Source organism: Haemaphysalis longicornis, unplaced genomic scaffold, assembly GCF_048455015.1.
Source record: "Haemaphysalis longicornis isolate Haplotype H1 unplaced genomic scaffold, Haemaphysalis longicornis Haplotype H1 scaffold_8, whole genome shotgun sequence".
Lineage (NCBI taxonomy): Eukaryota > Metazoa > Arthropoda > Arachnida > Ixodida > Ixodidae > Haemaphysalis > Haemaphysalis longicornis.
Window position 1 is genome coordinate 117930170 of NW_027526445.1, and position 26253 is coordinate 117956422.

Below are 26253 nucleotides of genomic sequence, written 5' to 3' on the forward strand. Positions count from 1 at the left end.
GGGAGGGTCCTTTGATGAAAAAAAGCCACATTTTTCTTGAGTTTAAGAAGTTATCAGCAGAAAATAACTTGTATATATGGTATAAAATGGTTATCTTCAGTTTTATCAACAATCTAGCATGATATTATTTCTTCTCTAACGGATATTTAACACGTATCACCTAAAATTGCATGGTGCTTGAAAAATCGTAGCGGTTGAATAGTTTGCAAGTATTTTTTTTCTGATGTCGCAAAAGGTGACAAGTTCTTACTTGTTACTAGGTACGTTACCATGGTTACTAGGAAGTTCTGCAATCGGCCGTTATTGGTACACCGCTTCAGGGCTTCAGCGTACGCAATGAAAACAGCCAAACAGCCATGCCGATTATGTCGATCATAGAGTCAATGAACGTCTGATTAGCGAGCTCTCCTCGGAACTTCGCCATGTCGTGCGACTACGCGAGCGGGCTGTCTGATTACGCCGACAAGGGCATCTGCGGCCAGGCCGAACAGTTCGACGAAGCATCGTTGCTCGAAGACAAGATCGTGCGGCTCGCCGAATGGATGCGGACGTCCAAGCACATCGTCGTGATCACCGGCGCCGGCATTAGTACCTCAGCCGGCATCCCGGACTTCCGAGGTCCCCGGGGCGTGTGGACGCTCGAACAGCAGGGTGAGAAGCCGCAGATAAATATTTCCTTCGACGACGCCGTCCCCACGCCCACGCACATGGCGCTGGTCGCGCTGGCGCGGTCCTCGAAACTGAAGTTCCTGGTCAGCCAAAACGTTGACGGCCTCCACCTAAAGTCGGGTTTTCCGCTCGAGATCCTGACCGACCTACACGGCAACATGTTCGTCGATCGCTGTAATCAGTGCGGCCGGCAGTTCGTCAGGACCACGGCGACCAAGTCGGTCGGCCAAAAGCCCACCGGCGAGCCGTGCCCCGTGCCCAAAAAGAACGGCCGGCTGTGTCGCGGTCACCTACACGACTCGATCTTGGACTGGGAGCACGAGCTCCCCGAGGCCGACATCGAGGCTGCCGATTTGCACTGCCGCGCCGCAGACCTCGTACTTTGCCTCGGTTCGACGCTGCAGATCATACCTTGCGGCTCTCTGCCGCTGCTCGCGAAGAAGTCGGGCGGCAAGATAGTCATCTGCAACCTGCAGCCCACCAAGATCGACAAGTCGGCCAACCTAATCCTGCGCGCGTACGTCGACGACGTGATGGAGAAACTGATGAAGCGGCTGGGCGTCGAGATACCCGCGTACTCTACGGAGCACGACCCGACCAAGATGAAGCGTGAAGCTCCCTTGGAGTATCCCAAGCTGAGGTTGCCCGCGGCAGGCAAGACTCCGACGCCCAGGAAGAAGCCGGTTAAAAGAGAGGGGGCCGTTGGTGACGCCGACGTCAAGAAACCGCTCAAGAGAGAGTGCATTGCGGTTCCCAATGACGCGACCGGTTAAAGTATCTAGAATCTTGTGTAGATTAGTGACATCCGTCTCCTTGTGCAAGTCGTGATCGTGAGTCTGTGATGTGAGACAGTGTTCGCACTCACCCGTTATTTCTTCAAGGTCGCCTGTTGCTGTGTTACCCGAAGAATCTCAGTACCGCATCTTCTGTACCAAGTGTTCCAATCCACATGTAATACCCCTACCTACGCTCACCCCCACCCTACCCTGGACCACTGTGAAAGGGACCATTGAAGACGACTGCGGTGAATGCTCAGGTCGTTTGCAGTCAAATTTCTTGCAATGCACTTGGGGGAGACAAACATTTGGTTCGTGTGCCAACTATACGTCCATGCCCCTTGAAAGGGTGCCAAACTTAATTCGTATAGTGAATCGTTGAACTGGGGTTTATATTTGGCAGGACTCTGCTTCCCATATCAGCCATTCATTTTATTAATTCCATATTGTTGTTCCAGATTTCATGCATAATCACTTCTAGTTGAGATCCCGTAATCTTCCACATTTTTTAATTGCATTACGAAATCAACAGAGGGTGCTCAGTGATGTTCAGCATTTGCAAAAAGCTGTTTCAAGACCTTGGCACTGTATCTTGTCTCCCAATTAGTACCTAGCCTGATTAGGAGCAGTGTGCATTATGGTTTTAGCTCATAATTTTTACTCGGCCAGCTATGTCAATCATTTGACTGCATTAAGGTTGAATGCGGTCTTTGGGGTTTCTCTTAATGTTACGTGCACTAATACTTGCAAAGAAAAGCGCTTGGTTACTTGGCAGCTTACAGCGAGAACTAGGCAGGGTGCAGCAATAGCTTGCTGAGAGCTTGTCAGCACTGCTGTCAAATTTCTCTGGGAGGTCCCTGCTTGTGCAAGAAAATCACAGGTGAACCCCGCACAGTAGTGTTACCTACAGACAGCAGCTTACACGGGGTGTGCGATTATGAGATTCCCCACGGACACCACTTCACGTCCAACGTCCCAAAGTTGCCCCTTTTAAACGGGGGAAAAGAGAAGAGGTATGCGCTGTGTGGGCGTTGGCTGGGATCACATTTATAGTGTTGCCATTCCTGCCTCTGGCAAAGTCTGAAACCCCGGATGTATTGTCCCCGAGGCTTTAAAAAAGCAGGCAACAAAACGTCAATACGAAACCCAGAACTGTAACTTATCTGCAAAAGAAAGTAGCTAAGTGGCTTCAACTGGTTACCAGTGGCTCAAGGCGTTGTGCTGCTGAGCCCAAGGCCAGGTTTGATCCTGGCTGCGGCGGCTGTTTTTTCACAAGAAGGCGAAAAGCGAAAACGCCCCCGTGTTATGATTTTGATGCACATTAAAGGTACCCAGGAGGTCAGAATTTATCCGGAGCCCTTTGCTATGGCGTCCAAGGTGTAGCCTCGGTGCGTAAAACACCCAAAATCTGAATTTCAAACGATTCGTTACTTAGGCCCCTTCAGAAAAAAAAAGGGGGGGGGGGGGGGGGGGGGGCCTGGGATCAACCATTTGCAATTGCTGCTGTAAAATTTCAGGGACTATTACACACAGGTGCCGAGAATTTCAAAACCAACAGCAGAACGATTCCACTGAAGAGATTGTCACGCCGTTGCAAATTCTGTACTGCAGTCTAGTTGCTGCCAATCCCACCCTGTCAGCACATGCCACTTTTGATGGAATTTAGCCACTGCTGGCACCTTGGCCAATCCCCCAGGATGAAGTGTGCATCTCGTACTGCGGTGGCAGGTCACTTGTTATCAGCCATTCGGTCAGTCCCCTGCAACTGATGCTAGTATTCTCTGGCAATGACAGGCAACTAGACCTCTGGAAGAATGCAACAACCTCTAACAACCTCCACCCCTTTTTACGAAAACTATCACAGGAGACAGTCATCGACATTATCATCTATGCCACAAAAAGTGGCACAGTACAGGCAATTTAGCTGTGTTCTGCATGACTTTTTACAAGTGGTGCCTCTCCAAGACAACCCCCATAAGAATAGAACCCACCCCCCATTACCTCTTTCCCCCCGCTGGCCTTCTTTTCCGCTACAGCTCGCAACATTGTTGCGGCAAGACAGTACCCAGCTACCTGTGCTCCTTCCTGTTAGTACCAAACAAAACACCCAATTTACCCTGCCCTTACGGTCTTTGCAACAAGCTGCCCACAAATAAAAATGAGTGCCCTCTTCCCGTTAAGCCTAGTTTACCCATTTCACTTTTCAATGCCTACCTGTGACTGAAATTAGCCTCCTGTTGTTGGTCAATGCCCCAAATTTTCTTGTTCAGATGAACAAAAAGTGCTGCGAGTCGAGCAACATTTTGCGAGATTCTGCTTGTTTGTTGTTCATTTGCACCAGTTGACCATCTGGAATCACCAGTCGTGCACCCATCCCCTTCTCCCAGAACAGTTATGGCGCGAGTTCTATCAATGATGGTGCAAGTAATTTGCGTTTATCGCTCTGCTTACTCTTGCGTCTACACGTTTGCCACAGGGAGTCCACCAGCACAATATTTTGCGTGCAACCTTGCTTACTCAATTGTTTCCACGAGGTTAGTGCAGCGGCGCTGCATTTCGCTCTTGCGAATTGAGATTGAGAGATACAAAAAAAAGTTGATTGGTAAGAGTGTTGTGGGTGGAGCCTTGGCTTGCACTGAGATGGGCGCTAATGAAACGGAATGGAGAGAGAAAGCAATTTCTTTAAAACCTCAACCTCGAGTACTCTAACTAAATCCACAACCTCTACGCTGTTTTTAAAACTAGTTAGGCTTAGATCCTTTCTTAAGTGGCACCCGTGACTGAGTGCACAAGTCGTCTTGCTCTGCAATGCCCTGAAAAAGAAATACTACCTTCTGAAACGATGGTTTGCTGAAATGACCCAGAAGTGATGCCATCCCTTCGAGCCGCTACGTACCATGGCAAGATGGAGACCAGATGCTGTGTGCAATTTTACTTTACTCATCACTGTTGTTGAAGCAAATGTGTCTCGCTCGCATGTGAATCGAAATGCCACGAATAAAGAGCATCGATACAAACTGGTCGTTAAGCGCACTATCACGTAGAAAAATGCACGGCACACACAATCACTTGGCATCGAACGGGAGGCTGGGGTACTACTGATGCGTTTTTACGCAACGTCAGTTAAGCCGCTGGATCCAGCAGTCCGAAGCTGTGACGTAACGTATCCAGCGCTGAATGTTGCTCCCATCCTTCAGGTCGGTCTTCAGGAAGCGAATCTTCAGCCCCGAAGTCGACTGGTTGGAAAGCTCAAACTTCATCGAAATCGGCCCCAGTTCCAGCTTTCCGAAACCCCGTTCATTGGCATTGGCAAGCTGTGGGGGAAAAAAAAAAAGTAACCAACGTCATTTTTGTTAAGGGGTGTTAAAATTGTTTACAAATGGATTGGTAAGCATGCCGACAAAAGCTGCGCATATTGAGGCACATGTACGTTTGCGTACGCACACACACGCACCACCTTCTAAAAACAAATTTTAGCAGTTAACATAAAATCACCATTGTTTCACTGATGTTCAGCGAAGTATGTCTTGTACATAGTGACGTGTATGACTACACACCCGAAAGAACTTGACAGTCTGAAGTCTCTCATCTTGGCATACAGACAGAACCCCTTGCTACAGGACGTTGCAAAAATGACCTTGAAGATGCTTGTGTCCTTACTTAGGCCCAAGAATGACCTGATTTGGGTTTCAAACCATGCATGGCAGTCAGCAGGCCAGTAACAGATGCCAATGGCAAGACAAAGCACTCAAAGAAAATAGTTCTAACAATGCTTTCACTGGTGAAGAACACAAAGAAGTAGAAGTGATAAAGAGAACATGCCAAAACAACTGTTGCCATATTCACTGCGGTTCAGCTGCTGTGTTCAAAGACCAAAAAGCTACACCACTGAGTTCACCAATGACCTTGCCTCGGTGTTCAAGATGACCCTGCCTGCACACACTGCAGATGTGCCTAGATTTTTGCGCTTCCGTTATAGTCCAGAAAAGACCATTCAAAACACAAAAACAGCTTTTCAACTGTGTTCAAGTGTACCCTGAGTAAAATGCTTTTCTAAAACATGGAAGCACAGCCTCAATGCAAGTGCAGCTTAATAAAGCCCCTAATTTTCTTGCCTGTACCTGCCTGCTGTTGGGAATTGCACAATTTCTCCTTTTCAGAGTGCGATACATGCCTACATGCTCCCTCGCCCAATCTGCCTGTGCTCTCTCAATAAGGATAAGGCTTTTCCTGGCCCTCAGCACAACAATGCGCCCCCCCACTCTCTGGCACATACATATGCACACAACTTTAATTCATTACACTTGACCTACAACACTCTCCTCTTAAATTTCACACAAGCAGGGATAGCGAGTGTGCAGGCGTTAATGTGCCTGCAGCGTGTACGAACACACCAAGGTCAGGTCACCTGTCGCCATACTTTGTGTTCCTACCAATTCCCTTAAAAAAAAAAAAGAGAGAGAGAGAGAAACTGTCACCCTTATTTTTAAGGTATGGCAAAAGGACACTGGAATAAAGTGGAAGATTCACCGAAGACCCGAGGCCTTTTTGCAGACCCCCATTCGGGAACCACTCGACCGCCAAGCACTCACTCGAAATTTGCCCACAGCCTCAGACTTGGACTTCAGGGATTTGATCTTCCAGACGATCTTTTTGTTTTCGTGCTGAAACTCCGCCGTCTGATCCAGGTCATTGAAGAGTTTCATCAACCTGTTCGTTGGGCGAGGAGGCATCAAAGGTTGATCAACTTCACATTTCCCACACAAGTCTCACACTGTTGTGAACTGTTGTGAACTGAACAGCTGTTGTGCACACTGTTGTGAACTGAACAGCAACTGTTGTGAACAGCATAAGCCGCGGGGCAAGGGGCTTGCCCCCCCGCAACTCACCAATGCACCATGGCCAGGAAATATGTTGCATGAGGATACAATAACCGCACTAGTTCAGTGAACGGTATCAACAACTGCAAGGGAAGTGTTTTTAGACCAAAGTGCACGATTTCAACTGTCATGCAGTGTATCCTGTCACTGCTGCTGCACCTAACAGCTCTGACAATTTTATCGTAACCCTATGGCTCCTATCATGCAGCGTAGTGCTGGACAATTCCAGTAGGCAAGTGCAATTTTTGTAGCAGCAAAGCAAATAAGACCCTGCCCTGTTTTTCGCCGAAAGGTTATGTTTGCGCAGTCAGTCAGTTTCCAACAGGCACTGCATACAAGATTTTACTTTCATGCAGCAAGCCGTACACCTGAGTAAACGAACAGCGCATCAATGACCAGCTGAGCAAGCATAACTCGTGTATGCGAAACCGAAATCACTCCCATTCACCCCTTCATTGCAAAGGCTGCACATGCCTATCTGCATTGCGTAAAACATAGGCGCATGATAGAATTTTTTTTGTCACTAGGTGCGGAGTAGTGTTGTTTGGGGTCCCCCCTTTATCACTTCGTGGCTGTGAATGTAACTTATAACAGCGGAGCTGTTTGAACTTGAGTTCCATCCATACCTGGCACTGCTCAAAACTCAGCGCAGCAAACTGGCGAGGAGGGAAACACTAGGCCAAGAAGTGTGAGGGAAAGGGGCAAGGAGACAAAGAGCCGACGAGCAGCAGGTGTGGGGAGTGCATGTCTCAAGAAAAAGAAAAATGCTTCCCACGGTCGGAATCAAACCTGGATCCCTGTGAAACCTGCGTCTGCCCGACTGCGCTATCATCCCAATTGGGGCCCTCAGCATTTCCCTCGGGTTTGTAGCACAGGCCTTGGCTTTGGACTTTGACTTCGCACTCTGGCAGTTTGGATTTTGGACTTTAGGAGGGTGGATTGTGGACTGTGATTTGACTCAGTTTGCACGGAGAAAGCTTCGTTTTTTAACCATCTTTTTCCTCCGAAAAGGGGCTTTGTTTTTGTTTTCTCTCTCTTTCTTACGTGGTGCACATGCTGTTACTCCAAACCGTGCGTACTGAACGCCCATTTACATGATATGCTAGTCCAATATGCATACATGTCACCCCGTCTGCTTTTCCCAGCACCCCCTCTTCATACGCTACCTTTCATTGCCAAGTACAAAGAAACTAGCCCAGCGGCAGACAATGAGACAGCCCTGAAGCCACTATCATAAAAGGACCATCAAGACAAAATACAAGTTTAATTCATTAAGAAGACTGCTTTGTCCTGATAACAATGATGCCAATAATATCACAAATAGCTCAGATATTAAGCAATAGCTTGTATTCACTGGCGAGGCATGCATGCAGGCAGCCATGCGAGTGCGCTGTCACTAGTTACGTCGGGCTCTGCCAGATGGCAGTACTTATCCTTGCTAAGCACATGATGCGTGTTGGATGTTCCGAACTCTACCCCACCGAATGCAAAGTAATGCCTCGAGTCCAATGTGAGTGCGATTATGCGATTATTAACATCTGTGTTGATACCACTTCTGAGAATCGGGTTGAAAGGAAGCAGACGACGCATGCCGGTGTTTTTTCCTTCTTTCGGCGTGCGGGTGCAGTGGCACAAGCTGCACCATGTCTGTGGCCGTTTCCAGAATTGTCAAGCAAAGAAATTGACAGCTAAACTTTACAATGATTACCACCTATACATATAAAGCAGTGCAGTCCCAACTTAGAAGTTGCCTTCCGGCAACATCTCCGACGCCATAAAAACTTGTTTGTGCGATTAACGGTCACTGCCCTAAGCCACTCTAAGAAACATGAACGGGCAATTGTAGTGGGGCACCAAGTTCTGCCTGATCATATCTATTGAATGCAGTGCAGTTAAACACTCTGATAAAAATGTTCTCAGTGCTGGTCCACACCATGTCACTCCTGCACATATTATGTCACTGCAGGGTGAAGTTTGAGTGTTTCAATATTTTTTGCCTGTAGCTATCATTTTTCAGGTGCAACAGAAAGAGAAAAATGCACACTCTGAAAATCCTGGCAGAATAATAACAAGCTGCCTTTGTAGTTTTCATATTTCAACAACACATGGACGGCCTTCCTGGCACACCATAATGCTCAGACTGTGGCCAATACCCTGACCATGAACACGCACTCTGGACATTGGACCACATTAGTAAATCACATTAAAAACACTCCAGGAGCAGACAAGTCCCTCTAACCACACCAGGAAGTCAAGCAGTCCCGCGGACACAGACTACAAAATAAAGTTTTTTCGAAGGGTGAAGCACTGTACGGGCTCGGGCTGTCGGTGTCTCCTGTTGTCTAATGTAGTCACGATACTAAAACACCGGGACACTCGTTTTCCAACACCTCATGCTAGAATGTAACGCGTACTAAAAGAACGCACCAGGACACTCTTTTTCCAACGCCTCATGCTAGAACGTTTCATCTCCATGGGCAAGAACGCGTAGCAAAAGAACACACCGGGACACTTGTTTTCCAATGCCTTATGCTGCAACGCATGCTACAACATGTGACACAAAGACAACTACTGGCCAGTCTGTCTCTTGTTTACAGGGTTCGTACAGGCTTCAAAAAGCAAAAATGCAAGGGTTTTCAAGGACTTTCAAGGACCAGAAAACACATTTTCAAGGTCCCCATCTAATGTTTTATCTGGGATTATTTATAACTTTTCCAACACAATGCAAAAGCTTTTTATTGCACAATACCTAAGCACATTAGTGTACATTTAGATAAGTGCTAACGAGTTCGTATATGCTCCCCCAACTTTGTTTTTTTTTTATTTCATGGCTGCTATTTAGAGGTTTTTCTTTTTTCTTTGTGTTTTGCTTAGGCTGTTTGATTTCTAAACTTAGTTAATGTTGCCTGCATCTCCTGCTTTGTCAGCAAGAGTATCAGCTGAAATTAAATTGAGCAAATGTTGCTTCAAGGCAGGATGAACTATGTACACGTCCACCATTTGCACGATTGCTCCTCCCACCGGCACTTCTCCGGCGCCCAATCAGCACGCACAGAGTGAAAAGAGAGGGACACATTCTTTGAATACACTGCATGCTTCGCCTCTTCACAGTGGAGATGGAAGAGATTTTTTTCTCTCTCCCTGACATTTTCCCTCGAGGTGGCCTAGAACAGGTCACCAGAAGTGGAGAATTACCGAGTGCAAGTTTAAAGGGTAAGCTCACGGTCAAGTGAGCCCACTATTACATTCGTAGTTCCCGTGGAGACTTCACAGTTGATCATACTGGCTGTTAAAAACAAAGTACAAGCTTGATTCATTAAAAGGATTGCCTCGTTTGAAAGGTAAAACAAAATGCAAGCTAAATAGGGGTTATAAGCTCGCAGAATGAGCTGTTTTCACCTATAAGCATTCTTTTTGTAGCAGCAAGAATGGTGGGGTAAACAACAGAAGCCCGAACAAGCATGTAAGCATGTACATTGCTGCTTTGATTGAATTGAATATTTTTGATTTAGTAAGTACAAAGCTTCTAAAACATAGCAACAAGAAAATAAAATAAATAAACAGATAATTTAGGCTGTACTAGCAATCAATAAGAGAAAAAAATACAAAAGGTCGAAACACAATAAAACAAAAAAATTCCACACATTGCTATAAAGAAATGCATACTGCAAATACAGGAAGTATTTTTGACTGGTACCTCCAGCGAACGAAAAGAGGGCAGATGTGCTGGTGGCTGGTATGACCTTGCACCAAGAATTGCCAATAACTCATAGCTGTTGATTATTCAATTGCGGTACTATATTAATAAGACTCTTCTTTTTGGTTTGTAAATTATGCACAAGTAGCATTATATTTTAGCTAACATACACCAGAGTTAGCTACCCTAGCGTCGTGCAAGTCCGCGCCGCTCAGCTTTCTTGCACAGCTTAAGTGTCGCGCAAGAAAGCCAACCCACAGAGGAAAGTTGTGCGGTGAAGCTTCAAAGTTTTCTATTTTGCGGCAGAGCAAACATTCATTGCTCCATTATTAAAAAACTTGGAATACTTTTAACCGCAAAATAGCACTGTGAATTCAATTGAATAGCAAGTACTATTTGCCCTGTATTCGTAGCTTATAATATTTACCCACATTTACTAGGAACTGTAACAAATATATGGTGTGCGCAGGTTTGATGAGGAGTAAGTTGAGCGCGCGCCGTGGTAGAGCTCCCAGAGGGCCTTATGCGAACAGGATTGCCGTGCCATCGAGGAAGGCTGGTGGCAACCAACCACATTTTGGCCTTGCCTTTGAGCACTTTACCCGTTCCTGTTGGACTGCTTCACATGGAGACTATGAAAAGTCAACACACTAACTTTTCATTTTAGGTACCTGCCTCTGATACATTGTTGCCCACATCGCACAACATGCAATGCAGCGGAAGATTTTAAATTTCGGCTTAAATCAGTGAAACTTCTCTTCGAATAAAGCGTCATTTGCTGACGGACAAGTACTGAAGGTACTACACAACAAACAGCACATCTTTGGAACAACACAAAGCTGCACGTTGTCTTCACAGCCCCTTCAGTTGAGAAACTGTTCCCGCTGATCCGCATGCCAGTGCATGGATGTGGAAAGCGGTAACCACATGGAGCGATTTTTGCAAGCGAAACGATGAGTGATGCAGTCACTCATCTCCATCACCCGACTACATGAGAGCGACGGCGCAAGCGATGGCGAAACGTGGTGTAAGTGTTTCTGCAGTGCGCCCAATAGTACACTCATTATTTGCAAATATGATTGTCACAGTAAGCCCGCCTGGAAGGCTTTCTTGCATGCATTTATTGCAGAAAGCATGAGGGTTATACTACTCTGGGATACACTCTGCCACTCGTCCCTTCCTCTCATTTTCTTCTCAAGCTAAAAGTTGTGCCCCTTTAAAAGGCTCTCCTATTGGTCAGTTGCTCAGGGCACTTCCCGGAAGACGAGTGATATTTTCAGGAGAGCCAGAACCGAGCAAAGCAATGAGCGATTCCCTTCGCGGCGAAAAGCAGGTCGTCGCTAATTGCACCGCTCCCCGTTTCACTCGCAAAATCACTCCGTGTGATTGCTAGCGCTAAAGCAGCACAGAGGTGGCGCTCACCCACTGGTCCCACAGGGCACGGGAATGTCCAGGGTGGTCCCGATCGCCTCCGAGGCCAGGCTGCCTTCACACCGCAGCTTCACCGTCAGCACAAGGTCTCTGCAAGAACGAAGAGGCCTGTGACTGCCAATTGCCAAGAACGCATCCCTCACTCTCTCTGCCCCTTCCTTTGCTAGGCGGGTTGTTAGGGCCAAGGACGCATTGCACTGGACAGTAATGGCAAATCGCACCAGAATGAACGGTCCAAACAGCATGGTACAAGTTACACTAAATTGGAGGGACATGCAATGTAATTCGGGCAGGGTAACAACAAATACTTTTTCGCACAGTGTCCAGCTATATAAGCAGTCTCAAGATGTCCTCGAGCTACATTTTTTGCAGTTTTCTGCCTGTAGTCCTTTCCCTTAAAGACGACTCCTCCGATGAAGACAATCCATTTTACTTGAAAAGGCGGTCCTTGAAAAAAAACGATGCTGGTGATCTGATGACTCAACGAGCAGGGAGAAAATAAAGCAGAAGAAAGTCTACCAGAGTTCGAAAAAAAAAAAAAAAAAAAAATACACACACCAAGACAGCGCTAAACATACCACACTGCACTCGGATTGCAAATGTGCCCGAGCGCAGTGAAACTAGGTTGTGGAAATAGCCGTTTTTGGAACCGAAGCTGAAATAAAAGGTAGCCGGCTCGGAGAGTTAAAAAAAAAGGGGGTCCCACATTCACAATACTGTTCACTCGTACAATACTGTAAGAGCAGTTTGTGATTAGCCAGCACCTCAGCTATGATCTCAGTGTTGGCGGGGATCCCACTGAACATGGGCGCCGCCCAATTTGAAAATGTTCTTGGTATGCTCCACCGGCAGACGGTTTTGTGAATCCCAGTCTACTCAGTTTACCTAGCTACAAACCGAGGATCGACTTGTAAAACCAGATTGCAATCATATGCGAGTACTAGGATGAGGCACTAAAATGGAATTGCATTTCATTTTATTTCATTTATTTACACCTTAAAGGCCCGAGGGCATTATGTACCTATCTAGCGCTGTTTGCTAACAACTTTCAACACCTAGAACATGCACTCATTTGTGATATAATATTTTTCTTACAAGGCAGCTAATTCAAGCACCCTACATGTAAAAGTACATGGTTCAGTAAGCTATTAAAAAAGGTAATAGTGCATCAGCAGTTTTATTGACATTTACACTCTGCGACAGTTTGCAAAGGCAAACTTTATAGAGGCATGTACCATACTTACTCAAGTAATGAAGCCACTTTTTTTTTTTTTTTCAGAATATTCAGCATGGATTTGAGGGGCAGGTTCATTATGTGGGAAAAAGTTGTAACAGATTTTTAAAAGTTGTTTTTTCATACAATAAAGATGCTAAGAGAAGCGCTGTCAAAACCTTACTGTTATAGTAAAAAAAGAATAAAATTTCTTTTTTATTCACAACATGCTAGTGGCCACCTACTCTCCGTCGTCCCCCTACTCGCCAGTGGAGCCGACCTCCTCACTGAAGTCCCATGCGGCTTCACGTTCGTAGTTGGCCCACAGCACATTGTCTTCCATCAAGCACACTGTCCATCACACACACACAGCACACAGCACATTGTCTATCAAGGCACTCCAAAACTTCTTTATCTGCACCAGGAAACTTCCCTTCTTTGGGCCCATAAAAGATGAAAGACACGACGATCCCTGTTCGTCGCCCAAAGCTCTTGTTTTCGCCAGTAGCGAACACGCACTGGGTCAACACTGAAGTGTCACCCAGCCGCACGTTATCCATATGCTTCAGCGCATGCTCCGCCACCTCTCCTTCAGTTTAAAAGTGGGTGTGTTGTAGCTCATGCACTGGCCCATTGTACGCCACGCACCAGGAGCAAAAGAATGGTCGCCAAACCTTCGAACAACAAAACCACGGAGTGTAATGGCAAAGTCGCACAGCAGCACAGAGCAGGGAAGGAGTGTGGAGTGCGTTTGGTGCTTTTGTTCGCACACCACCGCACTTTCATGGCGCCACACACAAGAAGGTTTGTTTTGTGCTCAGCAGGTGGCGCTCCGCAAGTGCACAATTTCTAAATTGCGAGCCACGGCACTTGCTCGCACGTCTCCGGCTACTGTCGAGATTTCTTTTTGTTAGAATGCGTTTTTAGTGTTTCTGCGCATACTGTGGCGTGATATCAAGTTACTGCAATTGTCAACGGCATTAGCGACCACACCGGGATAAAAATGTATTGTACAGTACCTTTTCTATTCACACTGCATTTCTTGTGCAAGGTAACGAGAAAGTAAATTCTCAAGAAGAAAAGTGGGAGAGGTTCATTACGCGAGTAAATATGGTATTCCCATGAATGAGCACGGTCGAGGTTTCTGTATGTACCGTAAAATACCAAGCATCCCCCCCCCCTTTTCGATGTGGGGATAGTTCAGGGAATTTCAGGAAGGGGGCCCTTGTTCAGAACTGCCCCAAAATTCAATACGGTGGCACAAAAACGTTACCCCCCCCCCCCCCCCCCCTTCAAGAAAAAAATAATAATAATGCAGTGTATTGGAGAAAAACACATTTCAAATAAAAAGGATGGTGCCAGAAGCGTTTCTGGGTAGTTTCGGCAGTTTGGGCCATCAGAGTAATTGGGGGAGGGGGGTTCGTTCGGTAGTTGGCGAAAACTTGAAATACTCAGCTGATGGGTGGGGTGCGGCGCTTGCCTGGGTGGAGGTGCTTGATCGGTATTTTACGGTAGTGCAAGAACAAAAAAAAGTCGCAAAAGAAAGTACCTGCATGTGCAAACAATTTCATTAAAGCTGTTACAACACTGCTTTGTGATAACTGGCAACATTGGTGTGATTTTTATGCTTCAAGCGAATAAATTTATCATGCTTCAGCTGTTTTGTAAAAATTGATTTTTTTTAATATAAAATCTACAAGCCAGCTTCACCAGCACAGTTGTTTGTTTCCAGGAGTTTTACATAAAATATATGTATTTCTACGCTGGCACATTCCTGGAACACTAAACCCAGCTATCATTCCGTGTATTATCCTGAATACTTCCAAAAGCAACACATTAACTTCTCCACATAAAAGAATTAATAAAAAAGATTAGGCAAATAATCGTGTGCCTCACCTTATCCTACTTAACAGTTGTTTAATGAAATGATATTGTCTCCATTGAGCGGACACCCCACGTTGTTTGCACTTAAAGTTCCCATGTCATTGCAAAGACCAAAACCCTTCATGGTGTGCGAGTCATCATCATCACCGTCATCACCAGCCTATCTACGCCCACTGCAGGGCAAAGGCCTCTCCCATGGATCTCCTATTGTCCAGGTCCTGTGCTAACTGCGACCACTTTATCCCCACAAACTTCTTGATCTCATCTGCCCATCTAACCTTCTTCCACCCCCTGCCACGCTTGCCTTCTCTAGGGATCCACTCTGTTACCCTTAATGACCAACGGTTATCTTGCCTTCGCATTACATGCCCTGCCCACGCCCATTTCTTCTTCTTAATTTCGACTAATATGTCTTTAACACCAGTTTGCTCCCTGACCCACTCCGCTCTCTTCTTGTCCCTTAATGTTACACCTATCATCTTCCGCTCCGTTGCCCGCTGAGTCGTTCTCAATTTAAGTTGAACCCTCTTAGTATGCCTCCAAGTTTCTGCCCCGTAGGTGAGTACTGCTAAGATGCAGCTGTCGTACCAGTACATGTATGTGAGTAGCAGCGAGTACATGGAGGAAAATACCGGGTGCAGCATGCCACTGACAATACACCACGGCAGCGTCGCAAAGAAAAACTTTCGGTGCAAGCCTCTCTGCAGACAGCAATAAGCCGAGCCAACTGCAGAACCCAGAGTTCCGTGGCACAAGTTCATGTTCTCCATCTCTGGCCCGCATAGAACATGTTCGAGCCACTTTCCACCAGATGCAACGTCGTCTGCGACAGAGTTGCTTTGAGCGCTTGTAGTTAGTGTGTTATGTGACTACCGCCGTTGGGACCTCACCGTGGTGATTTTACAAGTTTACAAAATACCAGTTTAAATGGGATTTTGACAGAGAAAAATTTAGGTGTAGTTGGCGCCTTCGAGAGCCCTGCCACCTGCAGATGGGGGAACAAGTGGCCGGGACAGGAAAAAAGAGCACGCTACCTCGAGTCGGCCACCTCTTCCACCGCAGAGGCAATCGTGAAGGGCAGGCCATTCCTGGGGATGGTCGTCATGGTGTACCTCAGCACGGGAACCTGCACCCATTCACACACACAGTCAACTCAACAACAGAATGCCTGCAGTGACGACATAGGCACAACTCATTAAAATAAAAACGCATGAAGTGGCAAATCACACCTGGCAAGTCCTCAATGCTCTTTCGAGGCTTTAGACAATACAAAGGATACAGGGAGTGGGAAGGGCTTTGTGACACACATACATACACAGAATTTTATCACCACAGACAGGCATGCGCAACATTCTGCAATACAAACAGGCCTAGCAGAGAGAAATCTTTCGAATTCATTACGAGCTTTCCGGCAGCACTTATTTCCCCACCCGCAAAGGACATCTCCTTCATTCGCTGCAGTTTGAAAAGATCCCCCAGGGGCGGTATTCTCGTGTTTTGTCCGTTTTGTGTCCGTTTCAAAAGTGTCCGTTTTGAGCAAGCCCTGATTGGCTAAAAGCGAACACGCGGATGCAACGCCATGCAAGCACGGCGGAGCTATGAGCCGCGGCTTCTCGGGGCAGGCGATTTTTTGTCGCCTTGTCGTTGGTTCGCTGGCAGAACAATAAACACATAAAAGATTGTTTGAAATAGGTTTAGTTGTTTAAAATCTGTTTACAACACCAGTTGCACAAGAGCCAACCCAAAGCCCGTCTACAACTGCAAGTACGTCACAACGAAATGGACGCAATACAAACGTCATTAAAACACGGAAAAACACGGGAATACCGCACCAGGACCGCTCGTTTGCCGCTGCTGAGATGACGCCAACCTGAGCATGCCGCTGTCTAGTCAACTAATTCTGACAAGGAGGAGGAGGAAGCATCGACGTTACACACTTCTCCCTGGGGTGCCAGGACCGTCAGTGTTCGATCCTCGGGAAACTTGTCACTCCTCACTGTCTCGTGGAGGATGTAATTCGTGAGGACGACATCTGTGTTGTAAGACTCTGAAATCGGAAGAGGTGGCTTCAGCACAAACAAAGAAGCCATCTTCGAAGAAACAATCTTCAAACAATCTTTCTTTGAAGCCATCTTCAAAAAAACAAAGTAGCGCATCTGTCCCGTTGTACTTCGTCTTTCTGTTCTGGTCTCGTTTTCTCGAAGCAAAGAAGCCAAACGGGCAACTTTGAATGGAACGTGCTTAGAAGCGCATTTCCAAGAGAGAGAAACTGACAGATGAGATTGTCGTACTCGAGCATTGAGCAAAAAAACTCGACACACTTTGGACAAGCTGCACAATCTGTGATCAGAGGGAAAAGACGCGAGGAGAGGAGTTCAAACAAAAGAGACATCAGGATTACAGAACGCACGGTTTTGACTGCATTTGCCTGAACGAAAATATGGCTGAGTTGGCACTCGTGCAAGCCAGAACATCCAGCTCGAAAAAGGAGACAACAAGAAGTACGCAGTCTGCTTGTCTCCAAAATGCTTTCTTGCTACTGCAAAATACACTCAATCCCTGTTATAAAAACAAATCGAGATATAACAAAATAATGGATATACAGTGTAGACCGCTTATAACGTATGTCGCGGGAGCCGCAAAAATCCGCACTATAAGCGGTACCGCACTATAACCAAAACACGCGCGAATTCAACCACATCGCCACCTATCTCTCAAGTCAACCTATATTTATCATCACTCAGACGCACAGCACCTAAAAACGAAGGCACGGTCTATATTTCGTATTATTTTTAACATCAGCCGCTGCTGCAGGGCAAAAGCGGCGAGCGCGGCTTTAACTTCCGTTGTGTTTGTTTTGAAAGACCATGGCTGCGTTTTTAGCGTCTATGAACAGATGCCGCAAGACGTGATAAGAACGCCAGCGGGATTTTTTTTTTTTTTACCCCACCTTGTGTTCACGATGCCGAAGGCGGCTGCTTATCAGCGCAACGTACTGGTGGTGGAAATCTTCGGCTTCGCGTGGCTCGAATGTTCGGAAAGGGAAAGAGCGGTGGCTTATCTGCAACAACGTTCTAAAGCGTGAACCTCGTGGTAGATTTGGTATCGCGAAAACGTGCAGTGCACGCCAGCGCGGATACAACTGCCGTGATGTGGGCGGCGCGGTAAGAGGCGGCAACATGGCGTCGGCACTGGCCGTGAAGCGGTGCAGGAAGTTCCAGTAAGTTCCAGCGACCGCTTCTAACCGCTCGCTGAAATGCCGCACGGGGCGCAAGCGAAGATGCTCATGCAAGAAAAGAGCTAATAATGTGGCCGAAAAGTGGAATCTAAACTGCCATCCACGCTGCTTGTGAAAGCGCCCATCAAAAAATACCGCGGTGGTAAGCCTAAACATCTCTGGCGCAGCTAGCCGGCTCGGAGCGCTTCGAATCTCCCGCCATTAGGTACGCGTCTCCCCATGGGTGCAAGTCTTCAGGCTCCTCCCACTGCCACGCGAAGAAGCCACCGCGAGCGCAAAATCGTCGATACGAACACGGAAAAAAGAAAAAAAAATCGCGCAACGCAGATGTGCACGATTCGTGCGCGAAAACGGGCCATGCGGTTCACGATTAATAAAATCAACTTGCCGCGCGCGGATGCGGAGTCTGTCGCTATCTTCCGTGCATCAAACAAGGTCAGTTGTGGTTATCAGGTACGCACGAATAAACGGTGCCTATTTTTTTTTATTTGGGTGTCTACGTTAAAGGAGGGCAAGGGGTGCACGCTGCGTCAGATGGCCGATTTCATCCTTTCTTTTTTCTTTTGCTACCCTAAAACGATGCCTCAGCTGCGCCGGTCGATCAGCAGACCCGCCGAAAAAACGCACTATAAACGGTATTGTGCTTCGGCCAACCGCATCTTAAGCGGTATGCTTATGCATTGAGTTCTATGGGAGGCAAACCGGTGGTCGCAAAAACCCGCGTTATATCCGGTGCCGCACTATAAGCGGTTACGTTATAAATGGTCTACACTGTAACTAAGTATGTGAAAACCCCTTCAAATGTTAATAGAAAACGATGCATTTGAAAACTCACTGTTATGAAGTAAAATTGACCTGTCAATGGATATAACAACTATATTAGTATCCCACCCCCCTCCCCCCTCACCCAAATAAAAACCCTGACCACGGTGCATGAAGTATTCCGCGGAGTGCGACACTTGTTAGGCGCAGCGGTTTTAAAACTCCCACGTCGACCTCACGGCCTAACGCCAATGCCATCGCAGTCACTATGGAGGAGCCAACTTGTTCCAGATGTCACCGAACAAAGTGATGCAAGCCGCAACGAAGTCCCTCCATTCTCTCATGCACGCACGTTCGACCTGCCAACGTTGTCACAGGGACATGATGCGATTGACCTCCTGCGCCGTTCCTTCAGCGCCCATGGCGACGGCGAAAACGGTATCAATGCAGTAGCCACCGCTGAAAAAGAGACTTTTGCATGTGATGTCTGAAGCGAAGGAGCACCACGGGCTTTTTTCCAGCTATGTCTAGCGGACAATAAAGTTGGTAACATGTCCATTCAGCAAGCAAAATAGTTGTCTACTATTCAATTTCCGTCATATGCCTGGTTGCATAGCGGTTCAGTCAGCAGGCCGCGAGACGGTTCCCTTCTTTGCATCCTTGTAGTTATGCACCCTACTCTAACAAGCTTTCTCTGCTGAGAACTGTTGTAATTGATATAACGAAATAACTAAGGATTCCGTTCAACTTCGGTATAACGAGGTTTGAGTGTACCACGAACCGGAAAGATTTTTGTTTCCATAAATCATATACAGGTGGCTCCAGTACAGCTTAGGAACCAATCACTTACTAAAATGTGTTTTGATGTAGCAGGGTACGCTTTCTAGCACAGCCATTGCATCGCTATGGTGTGCAGAGTAGGCCATAAACACAACTCTTTCTCGAAACCTTCTATAGACGCTCACATTTGCGCTCTTTCCCAGACTCTAAATCTCCTTGCGCGACTACCTTTGCAACCAAAACTGTTTTACTCTCAGTCAGACCATCCAGAAAGTTCCACAGTGCGAAATACCAAGTCCTTATTCTCCTAAGCTCACAGTCGCTCACAGCCACAAAGCGCGCGTCGACTGAACCCATTTTTTTTTACCTGATTCGGACGGAGACGAGGCAAGGACCAAATCGTCGTTGAAGCCAAGCGTTATGCTTGTTTGGGACTCCAGGCAACTTTTCAAGTTGACGGTGCCATTTAGTGAAAAGTTTATAACCTTCCCCTGCAACGAAGTACAAAAAAGGGGCTGAAATACACGAAGCAGCAGAGTCTTTGGAACCCGAACTGCTCGTGCAAAGTATTTCCCTTCACGAGAACAGAAAAGTATTGGCACGACACATTTTGCAGTCATAATTCCTCTCATTATTAATTGGCTCAATGGATCAACTGCTCCCTATCATTAACTGGCTCAATGAAATGGCTCAACAATAAATACGGATATCAATGTATGCCCCCTCTCTTTTTCCATATCACTTGCTGTCATTTATCATTTGAAAGCCATAAATGATAGCTATTTTGAATGATAGTTGTAAGTGCCGTGAACAAAAGTGAATAAGTACCGATCACTGTTGTTTCCTGGTTCACAGCCACGAAAAAAAAAAGAAGAAGACAACTTTTTAAGTTCCCTAGACACGTATGCTCACTGCAACCAATCTATAGTGAATGGCAGTCAGAGCTCCAGCGTGCACCCGCCATCAGCTGTACACATCTTCTTGAACGCCATGCACAAACAGGTTCAACAACACTTATTCTTTTCTTACCTCCTTCGAGATAGTGGTGTAGAGTCGCTCGACTACGTCGACGAATATTTCCGAATTCGACCGGTTCTGAAAACAGGTGTGCGGTGAGGAAATCAGGTCGCTCACAACCAAGAAACCGCTGCACACACGCGGACAACACTAGTGCGACACGTGGCCGAAAGTATTCGGGTGTCCGCTGTTAACCGGTCACGACCTCGGTCATCATCTTAAGCCGTACAAGACTGGATGTTCAACAAGTCGTCACCTTGGTCCGGTCCAACCTCGACCCAAAGACCGGCCTCAGGGACATGGTGTTTGGCACAACTGGCTTTGCTTCCTGCATCTGCCGAGGGAAAAAGAACCAGAGCGTTTTAAACGTCCATGTAGTTATTATTACTATTCCTACAACTTCAACTCTACTTATTCCGTCACCCACAGCCCCTGAAGGCATTATGACGAGAAGAGAATGAAAACATCAGGCCGGGGCAAAAGCAGGTAAACAATAGTACAACATACGAGGCACGACCAACAGCTATAAAGTAAACAAAAACGAACAAAAAGAAGAACTGTCACTATGTGCCACAAAAACAATGCTCAGGATGTTCAACTTGTATACAGATTTAGGGAAAAAAAGAATGCTTACTACTTTTAGTTCACAGAGTGCCTTTATATGGGGTCCAGTCGAACTCAATCAGACATGTAGTGATACGTCAATGCCGCCTTACTATGTAATGAAAGAACTTTAGCCCCTGCTGGCAGCGGCCATATATGTATACACTAATGTGAAACAAAAGTTAGGTATAGTAATTCACGTTCACACCAGCTATGGGCACATATCAGTGTAAACATTATTGTACTGTAGAACAAAAGGCCCAAAAAGCAGGTACTGTAACTGACGCCATAGAAGGTTGGGTATCCAGGGGCCCATTGCATCAGTTGTCAGTAGTTTACTCTGCATGGCTTACCAAGGCTATGCATAAGTGACACACAGATCTCCGTGTAAGCGGAAAATATCAGGAGAAATGTCTAAAGGAGAATCCTCTGGCACACATCACGCCTTCAATAAAAAAAAGCAACACTCGAGCCTCGGGAGAAAACGAGATGTGGGAGCAGCGTCAAGCTAACCACGAAACGTGAGCCGAAGACGCTTAGCTCACAGACCACTGGTTTCTTCTCATGATCTCGACGACTTCCCCGCCAATCATTTCATCTCTGATCAAAGCCGATAAATTTTTGTTTCACTGCTTTTCCACCTTCTACAATTTTTACACCATTTTCTGAACTGCAAGTGCATGAATGCACAGCTGCGTGAAGTCCTGACCACCAGATATTCTCCTTTTCTATTCGTAGCTGTAAACTTGAAGTTCCACAGAAATTAAAAAAAAAAAAAGAAAAAAACATTCGCGTTCAAAAGTATTCTGCTCATTACTTAATTTACAGCTAGTTTTTTTATTACTCCTATGAGTCCTATCAGTCTGGAGTTGAAAATTCCGTGGTCACACACGTCTATTATTGTACTTTGACACTTTCACAGGATCATGCAGCCCTTCAAGTATTGTTCTTAGAGAAAAGAACCCCCCCGCAGGAGACTGCGTAGATGGGACGGGCTTACTGGTCCTAGTAGAGCGGAGGCCAAAGCCGTTTTCTTCAGAGCAGCGGGCGTCTCGGCCGGCTCACTATAGATGCACGATCGAAGAGAGGACAAGTCCGTCGTGTATATGTGCCCGCTGTTCTGGAAGAGACAGAGGTACTGCTGTTACAACTTATTCGTAACAAACAGTCTGAGTCAAGGTAACAGACAAGACACCATGTCGCACACACAGGCTTTTCTCCTCAAGTACACCTTGTACTCAGACGTTGGTGCCTCTCTTTTTGCAGCTATAGCCTGCGACTGTCCAGCTGCTCACAAAAGCTGAATTTGAACACAGACATCTATTTGTGAGCTATCAAATGTTTGAGCTACAGGTGGCGTTGACTGAAAAGTTTAGCTGTCATTTCCTTCGCTTGGCAACGCTGGAAACGGCCACGGACATGGCTCGCGGCTTGTGCCACTACGCCTGCACGCTGAAAGAGAGGGGAGGAGAAAAAAAAAAAAAAAAAAAAAAAAAACCCAGCTTGCGTCGTTTGCTCCATTTCAACCCCCCCTTCTCAAGGGTTGTGTCGGCAGAGATGCTATTAATCGCACTCTCATTGGAGTCGAGGCATTACTTTGCGTTCGGTGGGGTAGAGTTTGAAACGTCCAACATGCATCATGTGCTTAGCACGAACAAGTACCGCCATCCCGCGGAACACGACGTAACCAGTGACAGTGCACCCACATGGTTGCCTGCATGCGTGCCTCGCCACTGAATACAAGCTAAAGCTGGGGGTGGACATCTAAACTTTATAATTATTGCCAAAAGCTGCCCAGCACAGCACCCGATAGCTGGTGGTCTGTAGAAGAGAACTCTGTAAAGTCACTTCTTTAGCATTCCTACTTCGTTGGCAAAACAAAATTTTTTTTTGGTTTTTATACAGTAAACTCCCGTTAAGATGAACTCGAAGAGACCGTGATGGTTTGTTTGTATTATCAGAAGTTTGTCTAATCAGAAGCCCCCCCCCCCCAAAAAAAAAAGAATCGGCAACACACCTAAGTGCATGCAAATATCTTGCTTCAAGACAACAAATGAAGTTGACTTACAATGGAGGAAAATGAAAAAATCATTTATTTCAGTGCTCAACATGATAGAAGACTGTCTTGAAGTGGTCTTGCCAGGTTTAAGCCAGTCCAAGCGGCGACAGAGAGCGTACACCCGCTACCTCAAGCGACAATGCAGCAGTGACAGCGAAGGAATTCGCTGTTCTCGGCGGTGACGCTGAGGGACTTGTGACACAAACCGACGCGAATTCACGTGCTCTTGCTGAGAAACGGCATTGGTCAGGAGAGCTGCTACGTGTGCGAACACAAAGTCTCCGTCGACGCTTTTTTTTTACTTCTTTTTTTATCCTCCTAGTTTTGAACCTCTCTCCTCCACAGCACAGCAGCCACAAAACTCACCTTCGCTCTTTTTTCTTCTTTACTCTGCCGCTGCCTCCGCGAGTTGAACGGTGAGAGAAGTGAATTACGAAATATGCGCTAACTGGGCATGCAGAGAAAGTACGACACACAATGCGCACGTTTCAAAAACTGGAGCATCAGCGTTGTGGTCAAACCTCTGGTCACAGTCGAAAAGAAAACTAAGCCTGAGGTGGCACCATATTGCCACAAAGTAGCTCACAACCTCAAGCGGGTCACTAAAAAATATTAAGTGTCCATTGTGTTTTCCGCACCCCGCAAGCTAGGTGGGTTGTGCAGCCGTATCAGCGGAAAAAAGAAGCCTATTCCATGTGGGAAGAAACACACCATGATGTACGTGGGATGCAAAGTTTGCATTGTTTACCAGATACCGCTCACATGTGACAAGGTATATATTGGGTGAAGTAGATGCTGCATTAATGATCGCCTCCGAGAACACAATTTATCAATCAAGAACGGCACTGGATCACACTTGCGCATTCATCGCCGAGATTGTGGTTGTACGCCGCGGCTCAAAGAAACTATTATCATTGACAGAAGCCGTGACACTGTGGCGCGTGAGCTTTCAGAAGCGTACTTCATTAAAAAAAATCGCGATGGGTGCATCAGTGAACCGTCATTATCCCTTTTTAGCAATGAATTTCGTTTTTTAGACAGCATGCGGTAGGCGGGATCTTAGTATTGTGGTGTGGTTATTGTTTTTACTATCTGCCTTTATGGTTCTATGTTATGTTAGAAGCCTATTTAAGGCATCTCCCTTTCTTGCAAATAAATAGTTGAGATGTGCAAAAAAAAAAGCGCATTGCTTGTTGTCCTTTCTCTTTATGTCCAGTTAGCGCATATTTCGTAATTCATAATGCACCAACTAGCCCAACAACACATTTTACTGAGAGAAGTGGTAGCTTTACCTGTGCGTCTTTTTTTCTCGCTCCCTCCCTTTTTCCGTGGCACGAATTCGCTTCGTGCTGTGGTTTTCTTTTACTTTTCTTTCCCTCTGGTCGCGTAAATGCCCCGCACCACCCCGCCAAGACTGCCACGTTCGCTACCCAGAATTGCCAATAGTGGTGGTAGTGATGGTCACCCCAAAAGTTGTTCGTCATAACCAAAGAGTGTGTGCAAGGCTGCTTTTGTGTTGGGTCTATGGAAAACCAAACAAATGTTGCCACGTTGTTCAGCATAGCGAAAATTCAACTGAACCGAGTTCGTCTTAAGTGGAGTTCGCCGTGTTGGTGGGAGTTTTGGCGACACTGAAGTAATATCGGATGCTATAGCACTGGTTCCAAGCCTCTCCAAAGCAAAAAAGTGTGGCAAACTTTGATAACACCCGTGAACAATAGTTTAACTTCTAGTTCTGCCAGAAGACTTTTCATAGCGGGCGCAAAAACCTTATTGTTGAAGCAAGCGACACTGCATGTTGTTGTTCTTTTTTTTTACAATGCTTCAGGGCATGTTTTACTCACACACGTTCTTTTTAACGGTAACCTCAAAAAAAAAAAAAAAAAGCTTCCAAATAAATATCTTTATACGCCACAGTCAAGATATTGGTGCATTTCCTAAATGACCTAAAGCATCTTGAGTCTATTTTCCCCATCTACTGGTTTAAATAGGGGTCTGTGTAGTCAACTGCATAGCTGCAAATGAAATACTTTCCAAACCATGCCAACAGCACCACAAACAGCTGCTCAATGTATTGTAAGCATCTGAGACTTACAAACTGACAGCTGTGTGGAAAAGCATTCCCAGCAAAATATGAAGGAAATTGAACAGGTGCCCCGTGCCCACATCAAGACATACTTTCTTCATCAAGGAAAAAAAAACCCAAGTTTACTTACGATTATTTCGGCAAGTATTTCTTCGATGAGCAACGCATTTTTACGAAGACTGTCCTCCGTTGTGGTCCCACAAAAGTTTTTGATCACCGCATGCAACCTGGAACGGGGTAACGGACACACCTGTACTCACCCAAATCTCTCAGACCAACAAGGAGCTTTGGATGTGCAATCTTACTCGCTCAGAAGTTCAATGGCAGCCGCTCTCGAGGCCACCGAATCCCCGGGAGTCTTCGAACACAGGACATAATAGATGCTCTCGCGGCAAATGTGGTACACGGAGACGTTGTCCACTCTCTTAAAAAGAAGAAAAAGAACAAAGGAGTAAGAGCGGTGATATTCCCGCCTCACCGTCACGTCAGCTGTCAAATGCATTAAAAAAAAAAAAATCTGCTTCATCTCTCCAAGCGGAGTGCCTCGATACTGCATCAGCACACGCACCGTAGCGATACCAGCGTGTCAAAGGGTGAAATGTGCGTGCAGGCTACGGTCACTAAGCAGGATTGCTCCAGCGCGGGTGCTTACCAGTTCAGGTCCATGGCGCTGAGCATCGTCGAATAAGAGTGCAACACATTCCTTAAAACTTCTTACCCCAATGTCGTAGCGATCTGCCGCAACGAGATTAAGGAATCTTCGAATACTCACTCGGGTTACCGCAGCACGCCAGGAAGAGTTTAACCGCGCGCACAACCCCGAGCACGCAAACATGCGCCTACAAAAGGATACATTGACGGTGCACCAGAACCTGTCGCTTGGGGTTCACTATTCCGAGGTGGACAATCATGACTGCCTCCAACGGAGCGAGTGTCACGCTATGTTCCTATTTTCGTCACGGTTGCACCGCGCAGTTTTCGTTAGTAGAACGCTTGCGATGCAAGACCATAATTACTCCACCTAGCGAAGACGCTAAGCAATTCAATCATTCAATATACTCAACCATTAAACTGAAACTAGTTACCAAAGAACACGAACACGCGCGAACTCCCCACGAAGGCGTTTCGAAACATCTGTCCAGCTGACATTTTTTTTTT

The 26253-nt window shown here is 46.3% G+C and overlaps 2 protein-coding genes across 3 annotated transcripts; one reads left to right on the forward strand and one right to left on the reverse strand.

Moving 5' to 3' along the window:
- Positions 1-254: 254 nt before the first annotated feature.
- Positions 255-4518, forward strand: Sirt6 (sirtuin 6). The gene has a single exon (XM_077681443.1). It carries the CDS (start codon positions 423-425, stop codon positions 1440-1442), a length of 1020 nt encoding a protein of 339 aa, XP_077537569.1. The 5' UTR covers positions 255-422; the 3' UTR covers positions 1443-4518.
- Positions 4363-26253, reverse strand: LOC144149798 (uncharacterized). 2 transcript variants are annotated; one of them, XM_077681440.1, is made up of 13 exons: positions 25949-26253; positions 25748-25830; positions 25401-25519; positions 25226-25322; positions 21951-22070; positions 20604-20681; positions 20360-20425; positions 19698-19821; positions 16488-16597; positions 15585-15676; positions 11445-11543; positions 6038-6155; positions 4363-4759 (listed from the first exon to the last, which is right to left on the reverse strand). In XM_077681440.1, the coding sequence occupies exons 1-13, from the start codon at positions 26004-26006 to the stop codon at positions 4565-4567; spliced, it is 1359 nt and encodes a 452-aa protein (XP_077537566.1). In that variant the 5' UTR covers positions 26007-26253; the 3' UTR covers positions 4363-4564. The 2 variants fall into 2 exon arrangements, with proteins under 2 accessions (XP_077537566.1, XP_077537567.1); XM_077681441.1 differs by lacking the exon at positions 25748-25830 and having other exon boundaries at positions 25868-26008.

What these genes read in the sequence shown, in the direction of transcription:
- Sirt6 (XM_077681443.1), top strand. Translation starts at nt 423, where the DNA reads ATGTCGTGCGACTACGCGAGCGGGCTGTCTGATTACGCCGACAAGGGC.
- LOC144149798 (XM_077681440.1), bottom strand. Translation starts at nt 26,006, where the DNA reads ATGATTGTCCACCTCGGAATAGTGAACCCCAAGCGACAGGTTCTGGTG. An exon ending in GCCATTGAACTTCTGAGCGA is followed by an intron (nt 25,323 to 25,400) that starts GTAAGATTGCAC and finishes ACCCCGTTCCAG; the next exon opens with GTTGCATGCGGTGATCAAAA. An exon ending in GAAGAGGTGGCCGACTCGAG is followed by an intron (nt 11,544 to 15,584) that starts GTAGCGTGCTCT and finishes TCGTTCTTGCAG; the next exon opens with AGACCTTGTGCTGACGGTGA.